This window comes from Perognathus longimembris, chromosome 10, assembly GCF_023159225.1.
Source record: "Perognathus longimembris pacificus isolate PPM17 chromosome 10, ASM2315922v1, whole genome shotgun sequence".
Classification (NCBI taxonomy): Eukaryota; Metazoa; Chordata; class Mammalia; order Rodentia; family Heteromyidae; genus Perognathus; species Perognathus longimembris.
The window spans coordinates 28,631,322-28,657,893 of NC_063170.1; the positions used below are offsets into that span (position 1 = coordinate 28,631,322).

General features: G+C 37.8%; 1 protein-coding gene across 2 annotated transcripts in view; it reads left to right on the plus strand.

Annotated features, from left to right (window-relative positions):
- The window catches only part of Neto2 (neuropilin and tolloid like 2), a 49,236-nt gene that overhangs the window by 20,680 nt on the left and 1,984 nt on the right, over positions 1–26,572 (plus strand). Inside the window, exons 4-8 of one of the 2 annotated variants that reach the window (XM_048355678.1) lie at positions 481–729; positions 4,459–4,503; positions 4,586–4,713; positions 12,768–12,996; positions 25,440–25,553. In XM_048355678.1, the coding sequence (XP_048211635.1) occupies positions 481–729; positions 4,459–4,503; positions 4,586–4,713; positions 12,768–12,996; positions 25,440–25,553 (765 nt within the window). The remainder of the gene's footprint in view (positions 1–480; positions 730–4,458; positions 4,504–4,585; positions 4,714–12,767; positions 12,997–25,439; positions 25,554–26,572) is intronic. The other variant, XM_048355680.1, reaches the window with a different exon arrangement.

The window sequence follows — 26,572 nt, forward strand, 5'->3', positions numbered from 1 at the left end:
GCTCAGAGACAGTGCCCAGGCCCTGAGTTCAAGCCCTAGGACTGGCAAAAAAAAAAACCCAAAACCTAAAAGTTTATGGGAATTTGGAATCTACTAAAGTATAATTTAACTAGGTACAACAGTATATATGACAAACTTCCTCTTTGGTAAGAAAGTTATTACTAGCATTTCTTATTGGGTATTATATAAATTTATGTCTATATTAGTATGTCCTTTTATTCTATATATCATCTAGGAAATATCAGTTTTAATCAACCGACTCTATTTACATATAAATTTGTTAAAACTAAGAGCATATACCAAAGAGAAATGTTATTCGAGTTCTATTTATATGAAGTAGGATATTTATTATGGCTTATTATATTTACTATGACCATCATCTATAAAATATTAACAGAGTGATATGCTTTACTCATTGTGTCCATACATCTGTATCTTTCCTGTTCATACTGCCCTGATTTGCTTACTTTTATTTTATAGCTGCTCCACGTCAAAGAATAGAGTTGACCTTTGATGAACATTATTATATAGAACCATCATTTGAATGTCGATTTGATCACTTGGAAGTTCGAGATGGGCCATTTGGTTTCTCTCCTCTTATAGATCGTTACTGTGGCATGAAAAGCCCTCCATTAATTAGGTCAACAGGGAGATTCATGTGGATTAAATTTAGTTCTGATGAAGAACTTGAAGGTCTGGGATTTCGAGCAAAATACTCATTTATTCCGGGTAAAGAATAAGTTACCTTTCTTTCTTTCTTTCAGTTGTTGAATATTTCACTTTGATTTTAGAAACTTAAGCTTAGAAAAGATTTGATCAGGCTAATCAAATTGAGACTTCCAAGAAATCTCCAAGACACATATCTACAAAAAACTCCCACCAGAGTTGTATTAAGTAAAACTGAGCAGAAGTATAGCTGTCATATACCTCCTACCTTCCCCCACCCCATCCACAGATTGCCATCAGAATGGTACATTTGTAACCGTCATGAACCAATCAGTATTCACACACCACTATCAGTAATAATGCATGGTTTACACTAGAGATTACCCTTGAGAGATCAAGTATTAGAGATCAACCTTGACCACCATGGATTGACAAATGTATGATGACATGTGTCCATTATTACAGTATCAGACAGAACAGTTTTTCTGCCCTAAATATCCCCTGTGCTCCACTTATTCATTTTTCCGTCACCCTGACTTAGGCATCCTCTGGAGTAAGAGAAAATTCACAGTTATACTCTTTCAAAGTTTCATATATTTGGAATCACACAGTATCAGCCTTTTCACATTGGCTTCTTTCAGCTATATGCATGTATGGTTCTTTATGTCATTTCATAGTTCCTTTTCTTAGCATTAAATAATCCTTTATTATCTGATTATACTATAATTTACTCATCTTACTGAAAGATCTTGGTAACTTCCAAGTCAAAATTATGAATAAAGCTGCTGTAAACATCTATGCACACGCTTTGATAAGGATATAAGTTAACTGATTTGGATAAGTTATAATATGTTATGGATGAATGTAGAAGGTACATGCTAAATAAAGGTAGACAGAAATGAAAATTGCAAATATTTTATGAATCTGCTTACATCTAAAGGAGTCATAAAGAAAAATCATAGGAACAGGAAGTAGAATGGTTGGCAGAAACCAGGGAAGAAAGAACAAGAATTGGTATTTAATAGGAACAAACTTTCAGTTGCACCGTCAAAAAATGTACCAGAAATAGAGGTGAACAGTGATCTTAGCTACTCAAGAATCTACTGCAGGGAGGTTGCAAATTTGAGGCCATCCTGGGTTATTTGACAGCAAGATTTCATCTCTAGGTTTGAAAACAGTCTGGGTTATTTAGTTGCATGATCCTATCTCAAAAAAATTTGAGGCCAGGTGCTGGTGGCTCACATCTGTAATCCTAGCTACTCAGGAGGCTAAAAGAAAAAGACAACAAAAGAGTAGACTGATTTAAATAATTTTAAATAGTTGAAATACCTTACAACTTAATGTGGAAAGGTAGTTTGGACCTAAGTAATTCTTTTTCCTCTTACATATCATAAGAAAGTTTTTTGGTTTTTTTTTTTGGCCAGTCCTGGGCCTTGAACTCAGGGCCTGAGCACTGTCCCTGGCTTCTTCCTGCTCAAGGCTAGCACTCTGCCACTTGAGCCACAGCGCCACTTCTGGCCGTTTTCTGTATATGTGGTGCTGGGGAATCGAACCCAGGGCCTCATGTATACAAGGCAAGCACTCTTGCCACTAGGCCATATCCCCAGCCCCCATAAGAAAGTTTTATGTGATTTATAGTTAAGCTATATAACAAGGTACACAAATTTTCGTTTTTTGTTTTTGTTTTTTGCCAGTACTGGGGCTTGAACTCAGCGGCTGAGCACTGTCCCTGGCTTCTTTTTGCTCAATGCTAGCACTCTACCACTTGAGCCACAGTGCCACTTCTGGCTTTTTCTATATATATGGTGCTGAGGAATCAAACCCAGGGCTTCATGTACACAAGGCGAGCACTTTACCACTAGGCCATATTCCCAGCCCCAAGTTATACAGATTTTCAAGATCTATAACTTGTACTTTATAATGCTTCACTTTCTAAATTCATTTTATTTAATTTTATGCTAATGATAGTAACAACCAAGGATTTTGTGAGGAAGCTTAGAGATTGACTTTCTTACATAATGACAAATCTAGGATCAGATTCCAGTTCTATATGCAACTTCTGTTTGGCCATGTAAATGAGAGCCAGGTGCAGTAGCTCATGCCTGTAATCCTAGCTATTCAGGAGGCTGAAATTTGAGGTTGAGCTTCAAAACCAGCCTGTGAGACTTTAGCTTCAGTTAACCAGCAAAAATCTGGAAGTATGGCTGGCTTAAGAGAGTGCCAGATCCTGAGCTCAAACTTCAGTATTAGTATTTTGAATATTCTGTAGTTGTATCACTAAAAGAAGGGGGAAAAGAACTCATATCAAAACAAATAGGCAGTGAAATTTTTGCTAAAATTGATATTTAAAGTCATGTTTCTAAAACAAACTTTGTCTAAGGGAGTGGTGAATCTGGAAGAAATATTAACAATTGTGAGAAATTAGTGATTTTTTAATTTGTAGAGATTAATTGGGTTACTTCCAGGGAGAAATGTTAATATAATAATGACATCTGAAAATTCCTGCCTACATATGAAAAAATTGATCAGTTTGCCAGATAGCTAGCTCCTCTGGCTTTCTCCCAGTGCTGTTTAAGATTTAAATTTCTCTTGAACTCTTCTCTGTGAAAGAACTATAGTGTCTACAGCTCTTGTTTAGCAAGATTGAATTTACATTAAAAAAGAGCAGTCTCTGAGTTATAGTCTAAGTTAAGGTAATTATTGTTTTCAATTCACAGTTTGATGACTTTTATAAACTGTCATTAGTTAACAAGAAGTAAGCACACAATGTAACTGTATGAAATAAGTGTTCTAGACTACTGTTTGGTATATACAGGTCCTACTGAACTTAATGATTTTTTAAGACATTAGTATCTGTAGTTGTATGTGTATGTGCGCGTGAGTGCGTGTGCATGTACATACACGTTCTCAGGATCTGAGCACTATCATCCCTCAGCATTTTTGCTCAAGGCTGATGCCCTACAATTTGAGTCACAGCTCCACTTCTGGCTTTTTAGTATATAATTGGAGATAATAGTCTCATAATCTTTCTTGCTAGGGCTGGCTTTACACTGGAATCCTCAGAACTCAGCTTTGTGAGTAGCTAGGAACAGGAATGAGTGACTATGAACTAATTAGCCATCTGCTAGCTTTTGTTTGGTTTTTTGCCAGTCCTGGGGCTTGAACTCATGACCTGAGCAGTGTCCCTGGCTTCTTTTTGCTCAAGGCTAACACTCTACCACTTGAGCCACAGAGCCACTTTCGTTTTTTTCTATATATGTGGTGCTGAGGAATCGAACCCAGAGCTTCATGTATACGAGACGAACACTTTACCACTAGGCCATATTCCCAGCCCCTCTGCTAGCTTTTATTATGGTAAAATATACATATTAATGAAATTCACCTTTGGACACTTCTAAGTGCACAATATAGTAGCAGGAAGTACCGTACTTATAGTGCCTGGTGGCCATCACCACTGCCATTTAACCATAAATTTTACAAATAACTTTTAATAAGATTAAGCACATTTTGCTTATCTGTTCATCTGTCTGAGAACTAGCACCTGCTTTTGATAGTTGATATGACTTTTCAAGTAGCATAAATGATAAATTTGATAGGATCAAAAGTATCATGTCATTAAATAAACAGTTTCTTAAGCAAGCTTGTTAGAGACTAATGATAGAGACATCGTCTGTGTCATTGAAAGCTTTTCTTAACCTTGCTATCAAATGCATTTTAGATATAGCCTAAAATGTCAACCCTAAAGTAACCCAGTATCAATGACCTTCCTTTTTCTTCTTTTTTCTGTTACAGATCCAGACTTTACTTACCTAGGAGGTATTTTAAATCCCATCCCAGGTTTAGTATATTACCTGCTTTACCCATGGCATATTTTATTAGTCTTGTTTTCCTTTGAACATTATTCATTTATTCTTTCTAGATTGCCAGTTTGAGCTCTCAGGAGCTGATGGAATAGTGCGTTCTAGTCAGGTAGAACAAGAAGACAAAACAAAACCTGGACAAGCCGTTGATTGCATATGGACAATTAAAGCCACTCCAAAAGCAAAGGTACAGTTATATGTTGAATCACTTCTGAGAAGTACATAATAATAGCTGATTTGTGCAGTGTGTTGTTTTAGTTTACATAAATATTTGGTGGTATAAACTGATACCACAGATTTTCTGTGTTGCCCCAGGCTGGCCTCCAGCTCACAATCCTCCTGTCTCAGCCTCTTGAATATGGAATTATAGGCCTGCACCACTACACGTGATAACAACTTTTTTTTTCTTTTTTGTCAGCCATGGGACTTGAACTCTGGACCTGGGTGCTGTCCCTGAGCTCATCAGCTCAAGGCCAGTGCTCTAGCTCTATACTACTAGAGCCACAGTGCCACTTCCTGGTAACAACTTTTGAAAATGCTAATTTTATGTCTTTTCCTTTCTTGGGAACCCACTAAGACTTTAGCATTGTTATAAATCAAAATATAAATATCAGAAACATTACTTATATATTAAGATCCTTAATTTTAAAAGATTAAGATTCTTAAAATCAGCCAGATACTAATGGCTGCTCATGAGGCCAAGGTCCGAGGATTGCCATTCAGAGCCAGCCTGAGCAGCAGATCTGTGAGACTATATCTCCAATCAACCACCAGAAAGATGGAAGTGAAGCTATGGCTCAAGTGGTAGAGCACTACCCTTGAGCAGAAATGCTCAAGGACAGCACCCTGAATTCAAAATATATGGATTTTTAATTGATGAATGCAAGTCTTGATCAATATGACCAAATACCCATAAAATCCTTTCTTATGGAAGGAAGATAAGGTTGGAGAGATTACTGTATCTTCCAATATCTGCCCTAACTTCTAACTTTGTAACCTGGGTTTGTCCTATAAGTGTAATGCACAAACATGCTGAGTCTTATTCTGTGTTCCTACTGTGCTGCCTTTGCTGATCACATGGAGTCTCTGGAAAGTTCTGCAAGGAAGAATGTTTTTAAATAACTTTCACAGATTGAAGCTGGCTGCTAACTACTATCACTTTTTGCATTTAATTTATACTTGTAGGAATACAACAGACTTAAAATTAGAATTTAACATATATATATGAAAAGACATCAAAAACTGATGATTGCCAGGAAAAACAAAATCCAGTTACAGTGATTAACTTTTTCTTTTCCCAATAATAAGTAGTTTTGAGCTGGGTGCTGGTGGTACATATCTGCTAGCCTAGCTACTCAAAGGGCTGAGAACTGAGGATCAAAATTTGAAGTCTGTGAGACTTAACTCCAGTTAATGAGCAAAAAGCAGAAGTAGTGCTTTGGATCAAGTGGTAGAGCACCAGACGAGCAAAAGAGCTCAGGAACAGCACCCAGGTCCTGAGTTCAAACCCCAGTACCATTAAAAAAAAGTTAGTGAGTTATAGCTCACACAGTACTTGGAGGACATTTAGAAACTTTCATTTATTGTGCTTCCTTTAAAGGAAAAAAAGATTAAAATTTGAGATTCAAATCAAGAGTTTAAAAATGACAAATCCAAAGACAGAAATAAATTTAAAATGCAGAGCTGAGAGTTTGGCTCAAGTGGTAGAGTGCCTGCCTAGCAAGCACAAAGTCCTGGGTTTAAACCCCTGGACCACACATATAAAAAGAGAGAGAGAAATTTTTTTTTTTTAATCTAGGCCAGGCATGAGTGGCTCATAGCTGTACTCCTAGCTATTGAGTAGTCTGAGATCTAAGGATGACAGTTCAAAACCAGCCAGAGCAGGAAAGTTTATGAGCCTTATCTCCAATACACACACACACACACACACACACACACACACACACACACACACACACACACATCTCTCAAAGCTGGGTGGTGTGTGGCACTTCCCTAAAATTCTAGTTACTTGGAAAGCTGACATAGGAAGATCTCAAGTTGGAGGATGCCCTGGGATTCATACTAAAGCCCTATCAATAAAAAAGAAAATCAACTAGAATGCTGATATCTTATTCTTGTAATCCTAGCTATTCAAAGAAACTGAGATCTGGAGAATCAAAGTTTGAAGCCAGCCCAGGCAGAAATTTCACAAAACTTTAAAAGGTGACACTAGGCAGACCTCTGGCAGGGTTGAGCTGGGAAACAAATACACCACATGTAATATTAGAGATGGGAAAGGTCATATATCAACCTCAGTAAAAATTAAAAACTATTGTACAAAAGAACCGAAAAACAACAAGTGAGAAAATGATCTGAATAGACATTTCTCAAAAGAAGACATATAAATAGGTAAAAAGTATTTTTTTTAAATCTTAGCATCACTGTCAGAAATATGCAAATCAAGACCATAGTGAGTTACTCTTTCACCCCAGTTAGAATGGCTATTCCCAAGAACACAAAAAGTACAAGTGCTGTAGAGGCTGTGTTTGGAGAAAGGAGAACTCTTACAGACTCACACACTGTGGGAATGTAACTGAGTTACAGCCACTGTGAAAAACAGTGTGAAGGTTCCTCCAAAAACTAGAAATAGGTTTCCCATATGATCTAGAGATTGATACTGGTAATATATCCAAAGGAAAAGAAATTTATATGTCAAAGAGATATGCACACTTTCATATTTATTGCAATACTGGTCACACTAGCCAAACTAGAATTGACTGAGTGTCCTTCAACAGAAGAATGGACCAAAAATGTTATATTACACAAGAGAATATTATTTATCCATGAAAAATAATGAAACCCTTTCATTTCAGCAGCATGTTTGAGCCTGGACTACATTATGTCAAGAGAAATAAGCAGCATATAGAAAGATAAGTATCACATGTTCTCACTTAGATATGGAAGCTAAAAATCTGGCCCCATAGTGGAAAATAAAATAGTGGTTAGCAAAGTTTGGAAAGTAGGAGGGAAGATGAGGAGAGGGAAAGAGGATGGCTAATGGGCAGCAAAGAGGCAAGTGAGTAGATGGAGTAACTTATGGTTGACAATAACTATTTCAACATAGGTGGTAGAGCGGCCTTTTCAACTATTTTCTACATGATGGCATATGCTTGATGCTAATGCTAATCACTCTGATCTGATCATTACACACTGTACTGAAATTGAAATATCACACTCTTTCCCATAAATATGTGCAATTTCTGTATGTGAAAAATAAAAAGTACCCAGGCACAGTGGTACACGCCTGTAATCCCAGTTACTTATGAGGCAGAGGTAGGAGGATCTTGGGCCAAACCTGGGCAAAAGCAAGAGATCTTATTTGACCATCAAAGTGACTGGGTGTGGCTCAAGTGGGATGGCATGTGCAAGAGTTAACTGGGCTCAAGATAGCACGTGCAAGGGTAAGACTGAGCTCACCATCCAGTACTGTTCTAAAAAAAAAATGACAATGAAACAAATTTAAATAGAAATGTAGTGGGAAAAACAACTATTAGATGGACTATGAGTACCTGATGACAAAATGGAAAAGAATAACAGGAATCTGTACATTAAGAAATGTAGAAAGTTCACAAATTTATTGATTCAAACAAGTATAAATGGGAGAATGAGAGACTTTAAGAGATAATTGTATGTTTGATACTGACTGATATTTGATGCAAGAAGTATCTCATTTGTCTGGCTTGGATTGTACATATGGAACTGTTTACAAATGAAATTATTTAATGTCTAGGATTTGTTTTAGATTATCAAAAGAGAACATTGAGGTTGGAGGCACGGCTCAGTTGGAGCATGCAAGCAAATGTGCAAAAGTGGCAGGTACCAAGATCCAGTCCCCGTCACAGACCCAAAAGAAAAGGGAACATTATCAACTATTACATAACAATTTTATGTTAATAAATGGTTAAGTAATCTCAGTGGCATGGAGGGAATCCTATACCCCTCCATGCCCTTCCCACTCAGAACTCAAAACTGGTTATCAGGCTAAAGGAAAAGTATACTTAGGATATATTAGTATATATTGGGAAAAGTATATTCTGTCTAGAGAAACCGGGGAAAGCTGAGACAATGTCATCTAGAGAACAGAAACTACACAGGTAGAGAAACAGAAGCACTGGCTCTGGGTTGCTATTCTGACTGCATTACATGCACAAATCCAAGGTAACTGGCCAAGGTGTTGAGAACCAGCCACAGCACAAGCCAGCACCCAAGTCTGAGTGGAATGCCAGGCCTACACAACATGGCAAAAGCTCTGAAATGGAGCCAGTCTGGAACCACCACCCAAAAGTGAGACAGAACTGGAGTCTGAGACTAACTGGATGGACTTCCTGCTAAGAAATAGCAAAAATCAGGGGCATCATGTGGTATTTTTAACAGAATTCAGTGTCAATATGATACCCAAATATAGGATAAGACAAAGATATGTACACAGAGAACTGGAATTTATGTTAAATTTTGAAATGAAAGATATCTCACAAAATTCCATCCAGATAACAAAATTGTCAGAAACTTTAAAGCAACACATAACAACCATGTTCCTCAAGGGAAGGATAAACCTAAGAAAAGGAAATATAAGAAAGTAGAGAAGCAAAGGATACAGAACCACTTGGAAATTTCAGGACTAAAGATGAGAAATATAAGAAGTTTATAGAAATATTCACTGTACATAATTTCTATCAGAATGAAGATAGAAATTTAAAGATGAAGTTGGTGGAAATTATCCAATCTGAAATGCAAAACAAAATGAAAACAAATTGACAGAGCTTCAGAGCCTTGTAAAACAATGTCAGAAGGCCTAATAACCAACAGAGCTTGGCACAGAATAATATTTGAAGAAATAATTGTAGAAAAAAAATACAAAGTCTAGCAAAAGACATAAATGTGCAGGTTTAAGAAACTCAGATGACACCAGGCCAGGAGAAAGAACAGAAAAGGCCTGCACACATCACAGTCTGATCACTTGTAACCACAGGCTTCAAGATCTTAAGATCTGCCAGAGAAAGTAGTGCTTTTTGTATAAGAGAGCAATGATTTGAATGACTGCGGGTTTTCTTTAGAAATTATAAAAACTAAGAATAGCCAATTGTACTGGAGAATTTTTTTAAGAACGATGAACTCAGAATCTTATACTGGAAAAACTTTCAGGAATAAGGGCACACTGAAGACATACTGGTGAAGGCAGAGTGAGGGTATTTGTTATCTCAGACCTTTTGTAAGAGAAACAATAACAAGAAATTCTTTAGACAAAAGAATAATGATGCTTAAGTTGTAGAAATTTGTGAATAAAAGACAGTAAACACTAAATATAAACCACTTACCAATACAAGGAATGAGAGGCTATCACTTTATTATTGTTAAAAAGAAAATGGAAGCCAGGCACCCATGGAGGCTGAGGACCTCCTGATCTGAGTTCAAAGCCAGCTTGGGCAGGAAAGTACATTAGCCACCAAAAGACCAAAAGTGGGGTGGTAGACCAAAAGTGGTAGAATGCCAGCCTTGAGTGAAAAAAGCTAAGTGACAGTTTAGGCCCCAAGTTTAACCCCCAGTATGGACACACAAAGACGCGAGGAAGGAAGAAAATGATCTGTGCCTCCAAATCAGAGGACAGATTCCTTAAAAGCTACGTATACACTACCTACACACATCCGACCGGAAATACAGAAATTGAATCATGCTGTATTTATCCCAAAATTGAATTCATAGTTAAAAGCCTGACAGAAAAGGCTGCACTGCTACACAGATTGCACTTCTTAAGAAGTGAGAGGAGAGCCAAAGCAAGCCCAAGTTAGTTTTACACACCCTGACAACCAGGGAAGGCATTTTAACAAAGTTACTGATAAAAAATTCCTCAAGAAGCTGCTGTAGAAGCCCTCAGCTATATATAAGGCTGTACATCTTTAACAGATACAGGATGAGGCTAGAGTCCAGGAGTGATTAGTTGAGGCTACCCTTTTCATGCCCTGTAGAGCAAGAGAAATTTCATACACACACACATATTGTATTGTCAGATTCATGTTATCAATGCATTTCGGAACCTTAACTAAACGATTAACTTGGATATTTTACTACATTCACAATAGGAAGGTGTTATATTTTTATATAAGTTTAACTTAGACTTTTAAGATTATATCTTTAAAAAGCATTCACTATAGACTTGAGTACAACCGTATATCTTTGAATAAAATAAAAGCAGCCTTGGTAACACCATAATTTTAAAAAGGTCTAAAAAAAAAGAAATGTAATAATGAAAGCCTACCTCTGTGTAATATAAATAAATACAGGAAGTAACTGTTTCAGACATCAAGATTATTTTGCTGATACTGAATTTTACCAGTTCACAGTTTTGGTTTTGGTGGTACTGGGATTTGAACTCAAGAGCTTTGTGCCTGGCACTTGAGCCAGATCCCAAGCACACCTAGTTACTTGTTCCTCATTGGGAACAAGCATTATATTGAACATGATTTAGCTGATGGTCCTCTCATCTGAAGATTACAAGCAAATGGAGGAGACAGGTGAGTGAGATTGCAACCATAGGACCATGAGTAGTATGCTAGAGTGTAAGTAATAGAGAAAGAGAACTGATGATATGGTTAAGAAAAATATATTCCTTTTTTTCTCCCCTGTATGGAGGTTGAACCCAGGTTCTCCAGAGGTCGCAAACTTGCAAACTTCCTGCCTCTGGCTCCCTTATATCTAGGATTACAGCCATGAACCACCGCACCCAACTGAAAACATAATTTTTTGTATTAAAATACATGCATGATGATGTTGTGATGTTTCAGAATAGGAAACCTATTTTATTGCATTTGTTTACCATTCTCATGGAAATGGCAAACTAGTTGTTTCAAATAAACCAGAGTTACTTGGTCAGATTTTGAGCAATACTTTTTATTTGTTCTTAGTTCCATGCCATCAAGATAATCCACAGAGCAAAACTATGTGACATATTTTATTAAATAAAATAATAAAGCCCCTTAAATTAGTGGTATACCAATTTCTCAGGAAAGCAGCTCAAAGGAAGCTATATTCACTCATTAAATTTTTTTTTTTTTTGGCCAGTCCTGGGCCTTGGACTCAGGGCCTGAGCACTGTCCCTGGCTTCTTCCCGCTCAAGGCTAGCACTCTGCCACGTGAGCCACAGCGCCGCTTCTGGCCGTTTTTTCTGTATATGTGGTGCTGGGGAATCGAACCTAGGGCCTCATGTATCTGAGGCAGGCACTCTTGCCACTAGGCTATATCCCCAGCCCCACTCATTAAATTTTTAATTGTAGAGTCACATGAGCAATTAAATCTGGAAGAGTAAAAGTGTGTGTGTGTGTGTGCGTGCGTGCACGTGTGTGTATATGCATGTGTAAACATCTTATGGAGTGGGAAGGACACATATCAACCTGGGTTCAAATCCCTCTTCGAACAGCCATGAACAAGCTCCTAAACCAATCTCCAAAATAAGCAAAAGTCAGGGCTGGAGGTGTGGCTCAAGTGGTATGTGCCAGCCATGAGCAAACAAGCTAAGGAAGTATGAGAACCTGAGTTCGAGTTCTTATACTCCCCCGAGAAAGTAATAGCACTCAGTAACAAACTCCCTATAAAACTTGTAAAAAGCAAATGCTGATTGTGCTTTTTTTCACAATACAGTTTGTATCTGGACGTGCACAATTTGTCATTTAAGGACTGGGATATTTAAACTAAAGTGTGCAAGAATCAAATAATGGATGTGACAGGACATTCTATAAATAAACATGTTGATAAAGTGAGAGGAGATAAGGTTTTCCATATACTACTACAAAAAAAGGGATATGTATATCTTATATTTAGACTTTAGAACATACAGAAAAAAACTGAAAGAAATATTTCACCACACTGATTGTTAGAATAATAAAATTGAATGACTCATTTTTTCTAAGTCATTTCCATGAGATTGCCTTTATACTGATGAAATTGTCAGACAGTTGATACCTCATGTGGCAGAAAGCTAAATCTCTTTTTAGATTTCTTAAGGTTTGCTTCTATTTTAACACAGCAAGAAATGTTCCAATAGGCTTACATCCTTTAACTGCTTGCGTATCAGCCTTTTATCTATTCGGTTTTCCTGTTACCTGTCATAATTCAGTCTTACCATGTTGGCTGTAGATAATAGCAATAGAAAAGTTTAAATTAATGAACCATTTTTAAAAGCAGTGTTTTTGTGTTTCATTGTTTCAGATTTATTTGAGGTTCCTAGATTACCAAATGGAGCACTCAAATGAATGCAAGAGAAATTTTGTTGCTGTCTATGATGGGAGCAGTGCCATTGAGAATCTGAAGGCCAAGTTCTGCAGCACTGTGGCCAATGATGTAACCCTCAAAACTGGAGTTGGGGTTGTCCGTATGTGGGCAGATGAAGGCAGTCGGCTTAGCAGGTTTCGAATGCTTTTCACATCCTTTATAGAGCGTAAGTATACAATTCCTGTAGCATGGCACACATGCACTGGAGCTTGAACTTAAAACCTGGATGTTGTCTCTTAATTTCTTTTTGCTGAAGGCTACTGCTCTACCAATTGAGCCACAAGTCTACTTCTTGCTTTTTGGTGGCTACTTGGAGAAAAGTCAGATAGCATTGATTTTTTTTTTTTTTTACCAACTTTTTGGATCTAGTTTCTTACACTTTCAGTTGTCAAATGTTCTTGTCTCCTCAATCTGTGACAGCTACTCAGTCTTTCTTGGTGATTGATGATGTTGACCATGAAAGAGTACTGGTCAGTGATTTTAGTAGAAAGTCCATTGATTTGAGTTTGTCTAATGTCTTCATATGGTTCTATTGAAAACATGCATTTCTTCAAGAATATAACTGTGCTTTCTCTGGGCATCATATTAGGACAGGAGGGTCTTAAAAATATGGATATGTCTTGTTGGCCATGATATTAACTTTGTTAAGGTGCTGTCAATCCATTTTCTCCAACCTATACCCACTAATTTGAGCATCCATTGATAGTGTCTGCCTGTAACTTGCAAGAGACATCCCCTTAGTGTTGAGTTGATGGCGCTCTTCAGTTTGCATTGCACCTTCTACATTCATTAGAATTCTGTGAGGAAAAGCTAGTCTTTTCCCCTCATTTATTCAGTGTTTTTAAAGTAATATCCACCCATAAATGCCTTTATCCTATTATTATGTCATACTGTAGAGCTAGTATTACTCTAGAATACTCACATTTTGTGGACTGGTGTCCAACCTTTGGCCAGGGGTGCCTCCTGAGTTTGCCTTCCACGTTCCCTCAGTGCCCAGCCATCTTTGACCCTTTCCTACCTCCACTGGGTGGGCCAGGCACAGCCTTTTGAGCCTGCTGCAGCCCTGGGGCCAATCATATTTCTTTTTACTATGAGAAACCTGACTTTATCCAATCTATTCTAGTGTTCACATCATTTCAAAATCGCTGGCCACTATCTCTGAGAACTTCCCCAATATGCTGTTTTGTCTATAGTTCTTTTTTTTTGTAGACAGCCTTTTTTTTTTTAACAGCCTTGCTGTTAAAATACCATTTTTCTCTTACTTAGGTTAATTGTGTTTCTCTCTCCTTTTCTTGTGGGTATGTGATGTACTTAGTCATTTGTGACTTTATATTTTGTTTTGTATTCATGCCATATCACAGTTACTTTAAATTGATTTTGTTTGAGGGCACTTAGAGGACTCTTGTCAGAGCTGCACAGAGAGATGCACTTGAAAAGCAACATTTCCTCCTGTGCATCAGGCCCCTCCCTCCTCTCTGTCAAGCCCTTCCCTTATTCTCCATATTCTATGCCAATCCATTCTGCTTTGTACAAATGAGCATATGTGTTTATATGTTCTTATGTCTTCTTTGTTCTTACATGAAGGAAGCAGAATTTTTTTGCACTTTGTATGTTTTCACCTAACATATATTGGATATTTTCCCTTAATATGTATTGGATATCACTTCATGTCAGTTTACAGAAATGATCTTAAGTATTTTAGCTGTAGAGCAAGAATACTATATAGCATCTCTATTCAGTTTCTTATTTATGGACATACGGTTAATTGCCAATATTCTACAATTACAAATAGTGCTATCACCAATAATGTTTTATATGTGTATACTATCATATTGTTGGAGATGTATCACCAAAACAGACTCTGCAAGTGAAATTATTTGGTCTAAAGATCAAGGACAGATTTTTTTTTTCAAATTTTTATTATCAAACTGATGTACAGAGAGGTTACAGTTTCATACGTTAGGCAATGGATACATTTCTTGTACTGTTTGTTACCCTGTCCCTCATACCCCCCTCCCTCCTCCCCCTTTCCCTTCCCCCACCCCCAAGGTGTTCAGTTCACTTACACCAAACAGTTTTGCAAGTATTGCTTTTGTAGTTGTTTGTCTTTTATTATCCTGTGTCTCTCAAATTTGGTATTCCCTTTCAATTTCCTACTTCCAATACCAGTATACATGGTTTCCAATATACTCAGATAACATTACAGAGATAGTGTAGGTACAACCACAGGAAGGTGATACAAGAACATCATCAATAATAGAAGCTACATATACACATAGGACGTTGAAAGTAGTTACAACTGTGATATAACAATCATTTCCATAAAATGGAGTTCATTTCACTTAGCATCATCTTATGTGTTCATAAGGGTATAGCTATTGGGCCTTGTGATGCTCTGCTATGACTTGCCTAAACCTGTACTAATTATTCCCAATAAGGGAGACCATAGAGTCCATGTTTCTTTGGGTCTGGCTCACTTCACTTAGTATAATTTTTTCCAAGTCCTTCCATTTCCTTACAAATGGGACAATTTCATTCTTTCTGATAGAGGCATAAAATTCCATTGTGTATATGTACCACATTTTCCTGATCCATTCGTCTACTGAGGGGCATCTGGGTTGGTTCCAGATTCTCGCTATGACAAATTGTGCTGCAATGAACATTGTTGTGCTGGTGGCATTACTGTGATTTTGTTTGTGGTCTTTTGGATAGATACCCAAAAGTGGGGCTGCTGGGTCATAGGGGAGTTCTATATTTAGCCTTCTGAGGAATCTCCATACTGCTTGCCAGAGTGGCTGACCCAGTTTACATTCCCACCAACAATGAAGTAGGGTTCCCTCTGGCCACATCCCCTTCAACATTTATTATTGTTAATTTTCTTGATAAAGGACTTTCTTACTGGGGTGAGATGGAATCTCAATGTTGTTTTGATTTGCATTTCTTTTATGGCCAGTGATTTAGAGCATTTTTTCATATGTCTCTTGGCCATTCTCATTTCCTCATCAGTGAAGTCTCTTTGTAAGTCTTTAGCCCACTTGATGAGGGGGTTATTGGTTCTTTGTGGTTTTGTTTTGGAAGAAGGTAATTTTTTTAGTTCTGCATATATTTTAGAGATGAGGCCTTTGTCTGTTGAATGTCCGGTAAAGATCTTCTCCCATTCTGTGGGCTTTCTGTTTATCTTGCGAGCTATGTCCTTTGCCGTGCAGAAGCTCTGCAGTTTGATTTGTAGCCTTTCTGGGTCTTTGTTAAGGAAGTGCCATCCTGCGCCAAGGAGCCCAAGTGTTTCTCCTACTCCTTCCTTCAGTGTTTTCAGGGTGTCTGTTTTGATTTCAAGGTCTTTAATCCATTTGGAATTGATTTTGGTGCAGGGTGATATATAAGGATCTAGTTTTAGTTTGTTGCATGTGTTGAGCCAGTTTTGCCTGCACCACTTGTTAAAGAGGCTTTCTTCCAAACTATTGTTTTAGCTCCTTTATCAAAGATTAAGTAGGTGTAGTTCTGTGGGTTCATTTCTGGGTCTTCAATTCTGTTCCATTGGTCTTCAGGCCTGTTCCGGTGCCAATACCAAGCTGTTTTTATTACTATAGCTTTATAATACAGCTTGAAGTTGGGTATTGTAATTCCTCCAGTGTTGAACCTGGGTAACTGCAGTCGTAATCAGGACACGGGGGATGCAAGGCAAGTGAACCAATGCATACTTTATTCCAAGAGGGCCAGGGTTTATATAGGGTTAGAAACCAATTTTACAATTACAGGGTAAAAGATCAATACAGCATGACATTTGTCTCAAATACAAAAGTGGAGGAAATTTCCTACTGTGAGGGCAGGAACTTGGTACAAATGCCTTTCTAATTACAGGAGGTAGTGACTACAAAGATTGTTGATATCAAAACAAGGAACTGTATACAACTGAGGTAGAATTATAATTATCTCCTAGCTACTATCTCATCAAACTTGACTTCTCCAAATACTTGTGAAAATAACAGTGAGGAGACTTTCCTGTTTATAGTGAGAATCTAGTGAGGAGACTTTCCTGTTTATAGTGAGAATCTAGTGAGGAGACTTTCCTGTTTATAGTGAGAATCTAACATTAAAGGCAGCCGGTCAAGCAAGTCTCCTCAAGGAGACTTGCTAAGCAGGGGGAAAAAGGAGATTCTCACAACAAGTGGCTTCCTTTGGCCGGCAAACACCAGAAACTCCTTACTGGGAATGTGTTCCCAAGGGCCTATTAGTGTGCTAATGAGGCATCAGAGTAACTGTGCCGGGCCTAAATTTTTCCACTGGTTGGAGACTTTAATTCTCCAACACTCCAGCACTGTTCTTTCTGCTTAGGAGTGTTTTTGCTATTCTAGGTCTTTTATTGTTCCATATAAATTTCTGGATTGCTTCCTCTATTTCATTAAAAAATGGTGTTGGGATATTAATGGGTATTGCATTGAATTTGTAGATAGCCTTTGGCAATATTGCCATTTTGATTATATTAATCCTCCCAATCCAGGAGCATGGGAGGTTTTTCCATTTCCTTAAGTTCTGACTTAATTTCGTTTTTCAAGCTTTTAAAGTTCTCATCCAAGAGGTCTTTCACTTCTTTGGCTAAGGTTATTCCTAGGTATTTTATGTTTTGGGGGGCTATTGCAAAAGGAGTTGCTTTCCTGATTTCAGCCTCGGTCTTCAGGTCGTTAGCATAGAGAAAGGCCGTTGATTTTTGAAGGTTTATTTTATATCCTGCAACTTTGCCAAAGTTTTGGATCAGCTCTAGAAGCTTGGGGGTAGAGTCTATGGGATAGGTATAGGATCATGTCATCTGTGAAGAGAGAAAGTTTAACTTCATCTTTTCCTATTTGGATCCCCTTTATATTTTCTTCTTGCCTAATTGCTCTGGCTAGGAATTCTAGTACTATGTTGAAGAGCAGGGAGAGAGTGGACATCCCTGCCTTGTTCCTGATTTTAAAGGGAATGGCTTTAGTTTTTCACCATTTAGAGTTATGCTTGCTGTTGGTTTGTCATAAACTGCCTTTATTATATTCAGGAATGTTCCCTGGAATCCCAGTTTTTCCAGGGCTTTTAGCATAAATGGGTGCTGGATTTTATCGAACACTTTTTCCACATCCAGAGATAAAACCATGTGGTTCTTTAGCTTGCTCTGGTTGATGTGGTGGATTACATTAATTGACTTGCGTATATTAAACCAACTTTGCATCCCTGGGATGAATCCAGTTTGATCGTGGTGTATGATTTTTTTGATGACCTGTTGAAGTCAATTGGCCAGAATTTTGTTGAGAATTTTTGCATCTATATTCATCAGGGAGATATAAGGACAGATTTTTTTAAAAAGATTTCTAAGGAGATATTTCCTTAGAGTCCTGGAAAATCCCAGGAAAAGTTGGTTCTGCTATATTTCCTTATATTGATATCTTCTAAAAATCCAAGTAATATTTTAGTACTTATATTCATTTTTTGTACATAAGTTCAAATCTTATCATATTATCTTTGACACAAATCAGCTTTTCAAAAGTACTGCCTTTTTTTTTTTCTGGTCAGTAGTGAGGATTGAACTCAGGGCTTCAGGCTTGTTGTGCACGTGCACAAAAGCCACACTTTTGATCCTCTGCTTTTTGTGTTTTTCAGATAGCATCTCCCATTTTTGCCTGAAGTAGCTCCAGACCACAGTTCTCCTGCTTCTGGCTCCTGAATAGCTGGGGTTACAGGCATATACCACCAGCCAAACTATTTTTAAGAGAATTGTTTCCTGGTCTGGCCTTGAACCATGCTCTTTCTATCTCTGCATCCCAACTAGCTGGGATTAGAAACATGTGCCACCTCACCTGGCTTTTGCTTAATGTTAAGTTGCCCTTCATAGATGAGCAGGACCACTTAGCCTCTCTGACTACTCCCTTTACTCACATTAATCACCTGTGTTAAGAAAATATAACAACATATTCATACTGCCCAGCCATAGCTAAGTATAATGTTTATGTAACAAAGATGTATAGTCTACAAAGCAATGGTATATCTTTTGTGCTCATGAACAAAACAAAAATGTAGCCTTTGTATCTTGATTCATAAGCTGTATAATTTGTACAACTCCCAAATCTGAAAGTATAAAGATGTAGCAGTAAGGTATTATCATATGTTTTTCTTGATAAATTTGAAAATTAAATTTTTCCTTTACTTATAGCTCAAGATATTATATTATTTTTCTCTTTATTCTGTATTAAAATCCTGACTAATTGTGACCATATACAAATGGTGTTATAGCTATAATATTAAAAAGATTTTAAGTTGTCAGTTGTTAAGTTGGATTTTGAAGCCAGTTTGCCCACCCAGCTTTTATACCTGTCGATGCTCATTTATTTAACATCATACAAGGTAATGTTTGTAGTACTATGAAGACACAAGAGTGAATGAAATAGTCTGTTCTATAGGATCTTGTAAGATCCTGTGAAATAGAACTATGACAAAGACAGCATTGATTGTGGGGTACAGGTCCTGGAAAAGAGATACTTCAGAAGAAATGTTAACTGAGTTTGCTATTCTACCCCAAGGCCACAGAATGAGCAATGGCATCAAAGGAAAGCTCGTTCAGACCCTGGAAGCAATTGTAGAAAGCAGAGGAAAACAAGCCAGGAAAGGAATGGAAGCCCCAATGCAAAGGCTAAATGTAGGCTTTATCTTCTAGGCATCCAGGTGTTGTGTATTACACAGTGACTTGGCAGAGCTGTGCCTTTGATCGAGTGTGGAGGCCAGTTAAGAGGTTACTTCCAGGGCTGGGAATATGGCCTAGTGGCAAGAGTACTTGCTTCCTGTACATGAAGCCCTGGGTTCAATTCCCCAGCACCACATATACAGAAAACAGCCAGAAGTGGTGCTGTGGCTCAAGTGGCAGAGTGCTAGCCTTGAGCAAAAAGAAGCCAGGGACAGTGCTAATGCCTTGAGTCCAAGCCCCAGGACTGGCAAAAAATAAAAATAAGATAAAGTGTTTTTAAAAAAGAGGTTACTTCCACAGACAAGGTGGGAAACCATGGTCAGAACCAAACACTGACAGGACAGAGAAAAGTTAAGGACACAGAGTCATCAAGATTTGGTGACTGATCTAGAAAATTAAGTTGAAGTTAAATGAGTCAGAAACCTACAACTTTGAGTCAGACTAATTTGGAAAGTGAAAAGTGAGCAGATGAGAATGGACAAGTGTTCAGCTAGTTTGGACTTAGCTTCACAGGGTGTCAGAAGTGTCAAGACACCAGCTGTGGTGCTGGCCATGGATAAACTGTGCTGCTGATGCTTCTTAATGGATATGACATGAGCTTGTTTCTAAATTGTTTTAAAATTTTTAATTTGAGAACTATTTTTAACTTAAAAAACAAAGCCAGCCATAAGAAGGTTGTTTCAGCATTCAGACAACTACAGCTCAGTGCTTGTACAAAGACTTCACTAAGCAGAAACCTCTGCCTTCTTGCTCTCCTCTTCAGTTTCATTCAATACCTACCTGTGCCCTGGTGTTACACTACCCTTACCCAGACACCACTACTCAGTTCCTGTAATGTGATCACAAGCTGATGGATTGTTCTGTAATTGTAAAACTGCACCCTGGATTTTAGATGCTAGTGTGACATAAAGAATGTAAAGTAAAAAAAAAAAAAAAAAAAAAAAAAAAAAAAAAAAAGAATGTAAAGTAGCTGAATGCTGGTATCTCATGTCTATATTCAGTTACTTAGGAGGCTGAGATCTGAGGATCCAGGTTCTCAGCCAGCCCAGGCAGACAAATCTGAAACACTCTTATCTCCAGCTAACCAGCAAAAAGCCAGAACTGGAGGCATGCTCACTGGTAGAGTACCAACCTTGAGCAAAAAATCATCTGAGGGTGTGTGTGAGGCCCTGAGTTCAAGCCCCAATAAAGAAAGGAAGGGAGAGAAGGAGGGAAGAAAAAAAGAGAGGATGTAAGGTATCTCTTTGGTACTTCATATTAGTTATATAGGACAATGAGAATATTTTGGATGCTCTTTTAGAGCTCCTAGTACTACCCACATAATAGGGGATTTGCCAGACAAACCCAGCAATCCCAGTACATATGTGTATTCATAACTAAGACTGGTTGAGCAGAGGGATGCACTATGAGATCAGCAAGGGGAAAACACTGTCAGCCAGGTGAAAATCTACACAGGCTTCCTTGTGTGAGAGCACAAGGAGAGCCATGAGGACACTCTGAACCTGCTGTTTATTCAGTGGGACGTATGCAAGGCTTCTGCCAAAGAAATCCACTAGAGACTCCGCATCCACACTTGCATTAGCATCTAGTCACATAGGCACCTTTTGCCTTTCATATACCAAAATTCCTGGCTGCCAGAAATAAAGCAGGTGTTTCACATAAACAGAATTACTCATACAAAAAGTAAGCACAATGAACTACCTTTATCTGGTTAAAAGCCACATTCGCAGATACCAGCCAAGTGCCAGTCTTCCAAGAAGCAGGCCTGTCAGGTCAGCTCTTGTCTGCACAGATGTGTCTATACAGTGCTGTGTTAAATTAACTACACCAGTAAAACGATTTCACTTTTTCCTTGCTCACAGTTTTTAGAACATGTCTTATTTTGCACAACACTAGTCTAAATGTTATAAGAAATTCTTTTCCAATATGGTTTTTTTTTTTTTTTTTTTTTTTTTTTGGCCAGTTCTGGGGCTTGGACTCAAGGCCTGAGCCCTGTCCCTGGCTTCTTTTTGCTCAAGGCTAGCACTCTGCCACTTGAGCCACAGCGCCACTTCTGGCCATTTTCTGTATATGTGGTGCTGGGGAATCGAACCCAGGGCCTCATGTATATGAGGCAGGCACTCTTGCCACTAGGCCATATCCCCAGCCCCCCAATATGTTTTTGTTATGGTATTTTCTACACATATACTGATGGATTTTTCTCATCTTTATATTAAGTAATTATATGTAAGATTAAATTGTAATCTACAGTAGATGTCATCTCATATCGCAAACTTAGTTTTATTGACCAAGAACAAGAAGAAAATTGCTCCTCCAAGAAAGTATAGTCAAAATAAGGGGATTTCATAATATTTTATAAAACAAAGGCCAACCTGGTAATCTCTATTTGATAAACACACTTCAGAGTTTAAGAGGATGGATTTTTACTTACCATTAATTCAAATTGTTGATTTTTTTCCTTTGTCTGTTGTTAACAAGTTATAATAGTTATGCAACTACACTTGAAAACAGTATTTAACACGTTCTATAAATGGGCTAATTTTGCATGAGAGATTAGCTTCATGTTACCTAGTATCAGATTGAGTTGTGGCTTAAATAGTACAACTCTAATAAAATGGATGATGTAGAAAAGCAAGTAGGATATTGTTTAACTTCTCTAATACATACCTCACTCTGTAAGGAAAGATAAGGTTTTAGGAAAATTATTTGTAGGACTAGAACTGTGAAGGCAGCAGAGCTATTTTTGTTAGAGCAAATCCATATGTGATGTTTAGTGGTGTATTTCAAACAGGTCACATTGCGAGCTCTGTTGAAGGACAAAGCCATTGTTCAACTTTATGGAATGTAGAGTTCCCACCCTCCTCTTCTCCCTATGACCCAGTTGTAAGGCAGGACATAAAATGTTCACACTGAAGTAGAGAGCAGTTTAAAACTGACATCATTTTTGTTATTTGTCCCTCACTCATAAAAACTTACAGCTCAGCTATTTAATAGGGTTTTGAACCAAAGCAGTTCTTATTAGCATTCCATATCAGTAACTAATACCTTTATTCTTATTTTAAACAGTTATACTGCTCCAATGAGAAGCCATAAAACTTTTATAACTAAATATTCTACAAAGCAAATCTGACAGTATCAGTGCTGCTTTCTAAATAGTTTTTAATAATAATGAGAATAATTATAAAGAATCTGTAATAAACCAGGTGTGGTTCATGCCTACCATACTAGGTACTCAGGAGGCAAAAATGCAGGACTATGGCAAACAGCCCAGTCCTATCAAAAAAATAACCTAAAGCAAAAACATCTGGGAGAGGTTCAAGTGTCTTGGCTCACAAGTGCAAGGCCCTGAATTCAAACCCTAGTAACACACACACACACACACACACACACACACACCTCTAATAAAAATTAAGGATATATTCTTCTCATTGTTCAGTTGATAAGGAAACATGGAGCAGAAAAGTTATAAAGTTACCAAGAGTTGAAGCTATAAAGAGCCATCAAAGTAGAGTCACAAAGTTCTAAGAAAATCAGAACGTCAAAGAGCCACAGTGCTATTTCTAGCCTCATTTGCTTTGTCTTAAAAATAGTTTATCACCTGGATGCCAGTGGCTATAATCTCAGCTGCTTGGGAGTATGAGAATGGGAGGATTATGTTTCAAGGCCAGCCCAGACAGGTATGTCCTTGAAACCACCTATAGCTCCACCCATAGCTGAGTGCAATGGCCTGTGCCCGTCATCCCAACATAAAAGGGAGGCTGAAACAGAGTATCCTGGTACCAGGCAAGCCTGGGAAGAAACATCCAGAAGACTTCATCTCTATAAGGTGGGAAGCTAGCTGTGATGGTGTTTTGTGATCCCAGTGACTATGACTAAAAGTAGATATATGAAAACTCAGGTGCCCAGGTGGGAAGCAAGGCTATATCCTGGCGATGGGGTGAAAAATAGAGCTAGAGGCATGCCTCAGCCATACTGTACCATCTTAGCAAGGACAAAGCCCTCGGTTCAAGTCCCAGAATCACAACAACAATAAAAAGACAGGCAGCAGAGCTATTTTTGTTAGAGTAAATCCATATGGGATGTTCAGTGGTGTGTTTCAAACAGGTCACATTGCAAGCTCAGTTGAAGGACAAAGCCATTGTTGAACATTATGAAATTTAGAGTTCCCACCCTCCCCTTCTCCCTATAACCCAGTTGTAAGACAGAACATTGCTGTACATTGCTGATTTCCATGTTGTTAAGTCCTTACCTGTTTTAGACTGCAAATCACTCAGGGTTACTATAAATGAACTATAGTAGTTAAATAGGCAGCGAACATTGAAAACTGTTTAGTCATATGTAGACAAGCATGCCTAGACTCAAGGGAGGAACAAATCTCAGTCCACAATGTGGAACCACTGACTGAGAACCTGCTGCTATGGAGCTCTGGTGGCTCTTTGACTCTCTGACTTTCTTAGATCATTATGTGACTATACTTTCATGGCTCTTTATAACTTTTCAAATGTTTCTGCTCCACCGCTCCTCGTTATCTGGGGCTCTGTCTCAAGGAGAAATTATGTTTGCATCTAATAGCAAAGCAGTTCGGAATATTCTCTACTACTTAAATCTATCAAATTATATTTGGAGTTTCTTAGCACCCAATAAATTCTTATTTTTCCAGCCCACATTCAGAATCAGTTGAGAAAAAGAACAAAAAGGGATGCAAAAATGATAACAGAATGCATTCTTTAACCTGGAGTCTTTACTGAAGAAGGGAAAATGCTCAAGTCATGAGTATATTTTTAAGAGACCTGTTTATGTTTATTAAGAAAAAGATGATATTTAGCAGGAAAACCTACTTATTTAGTAGTCCAGTAAAGTTTAATTAATTTCTTTCATCTTGAAAAATAGTCTTTAAATATATATACATCTGAAAAATATTTTGAGTTTGTCAGTTCAATAGAGAGCAATATTTCATTCTTCTTCCTCGATAAAGCATACATTTTCTAAAACTCAAAATTATAGTCTGTGCCAGGTGCTAGTAGCTTACTCCTGTAATCCTAGCTACTCAGGATGCTGAGATCCACACACGCCACAAATTGAGGTGCGGCTCAAGTAGTAAAGCACTAGCCTTGAACACTAAATCTCAGAAACAGTGCCCAGGCCCTGAGTTCAAGTCCCAGAAAAGGAAGAGAAGAGGGAGGGAGAAGGGAAAGGTGGGAGGGATGAACAAAGGAAGAAAGGAAGGATGTGATCTATATTCCATATATTCTTATAGCCGTTATTTTTTTAAGTTCTTTAAATTATATCACTATATAGTCAATGTTTTTTCAGTGTTTTTGTTTCTTGGTTCCTGGTCTTGAACACAGGTGTTCACTTGGCTTGCTTGCTCAGCTGGTATTCTACCACTTGAGCCACACTTTCAGCCCAGCTTCTGCTTGTTATTTTGGAGATGGAGTCTTGTGGACTTTTCTGCCCAAGCTGACTTTAAAACATTGTCTTTCAAGTCTTAGCCTCTCAGTAGTTAACTATCATCTTTAAAGTTTTGAAAGATTGGCCAAACTATATAGAATCTCATAACTTTAGGAAATACATTAATGTTGTCATTGTATTTAAAATGACCTTTTGGTGGCCAGCATAGAGAAGTTTGTATGAGGCCAGAGACATGACTCAACTGGTAGAATACCTGTTTAGCAAGATCAAGGCCCTGAATTCAAACCCCAGCACTACCAGAAAAAACAAAAAGGAGTTTGTGTGAGCCAGCATCAAAGACCTTGTCTTCCTGATTTTGTAGAAGAATGTGTTCATAGATAAGCCTTAGAGGCAAAAAATTTGCTCTTATAAAGTGAAATATAAAATAAGTCAGGATGGATTTGTCATCTGTATATCTTTCTCAACAGTGTCCTTTTTTCATTTTCCTATAGCTCCTTGCACAAGCGGCACTTTTTTCTGCCATAGCAACATGTGCATCAACAATTCCTTAGTGTGCAATGGTGTTCAGAACTGTGCATACCCTTGGGATGAAAATCATTGTAAAGGTGAGTCCAGTGCTAAGGCCAACTTTTTTGAGAAGACTGGATCTTGCCTTTTATTACAGAAGGCTGAAAATGCCCTTCTCTACAGTGTGCTAGCAGCCACTTTAGCAGAAGTGAGGACAAGTGATATAATAACTTATTAAAATGGAGAGTAGACCTCAGCAATGTGGTCAGAGCATAGAAAAATACTTCTCAACAAAATCACTTTGTGTTTACAGAGTATGTTTTTACCTTAAGTTGTTCAAAAGTGCATTGTTATTGTCTGCTCTTATTTTCTTACTGTTTTTGAAACTTGACATTTGTATTACAATGCTGCTTTACCTAGTTGTCAAAACACTGTAGACGATGCCCTAAGTACTGTTCTTTTTTAAAGCTATATGAAAATGCTGCTTAACAACAAACAGTCCACATGAAACAGACTCATTCTAATAATTATTTTATCAGATCTTCTATGCTACATTTCCACTGTATACTCTGAAAGCTAAATATAGCTGATGCTAATAGTTGGATATTGGCAAGTTGCTTTTTAAATCACTGACAACTAAAGTTAATCTATCTTTAGTCCTCCCCAAATGTTATGTCGATATCTTACTGTGGAAAATTATGTGATCTGATGGCTGTATTAAGTATTTGATATGAATGTTTTCAGGTAATCATCAGGCACAGTGGAACATGATAACTCCACTCAACTCATGGGTCTGCTCATGCTTGTTCTGTCCTCCCGTGGCCATCGGTAGAACTGTTGTGCATATTTAGCAGTTGGCCAAACTTTCTATGCAATATAAAACTGATAGAACCTGAGTACTTATTTTAGCATTTTCTATGTTATAATATATTTAATTTGATTTGCAAGTCATATGCATTCAGGTCACTGTTGAGTAAAGAAACCAAATATTTTATCTCTTCTGTAATCTATGTACCTAGCTATGTCATGGTTAGTTACTTTACTCAGAAGTCATATACAAAGGCCTTATTTTCAATTGCATTGTGTGTGGTATATTTTACTCTGGTTTCCTGCTTTA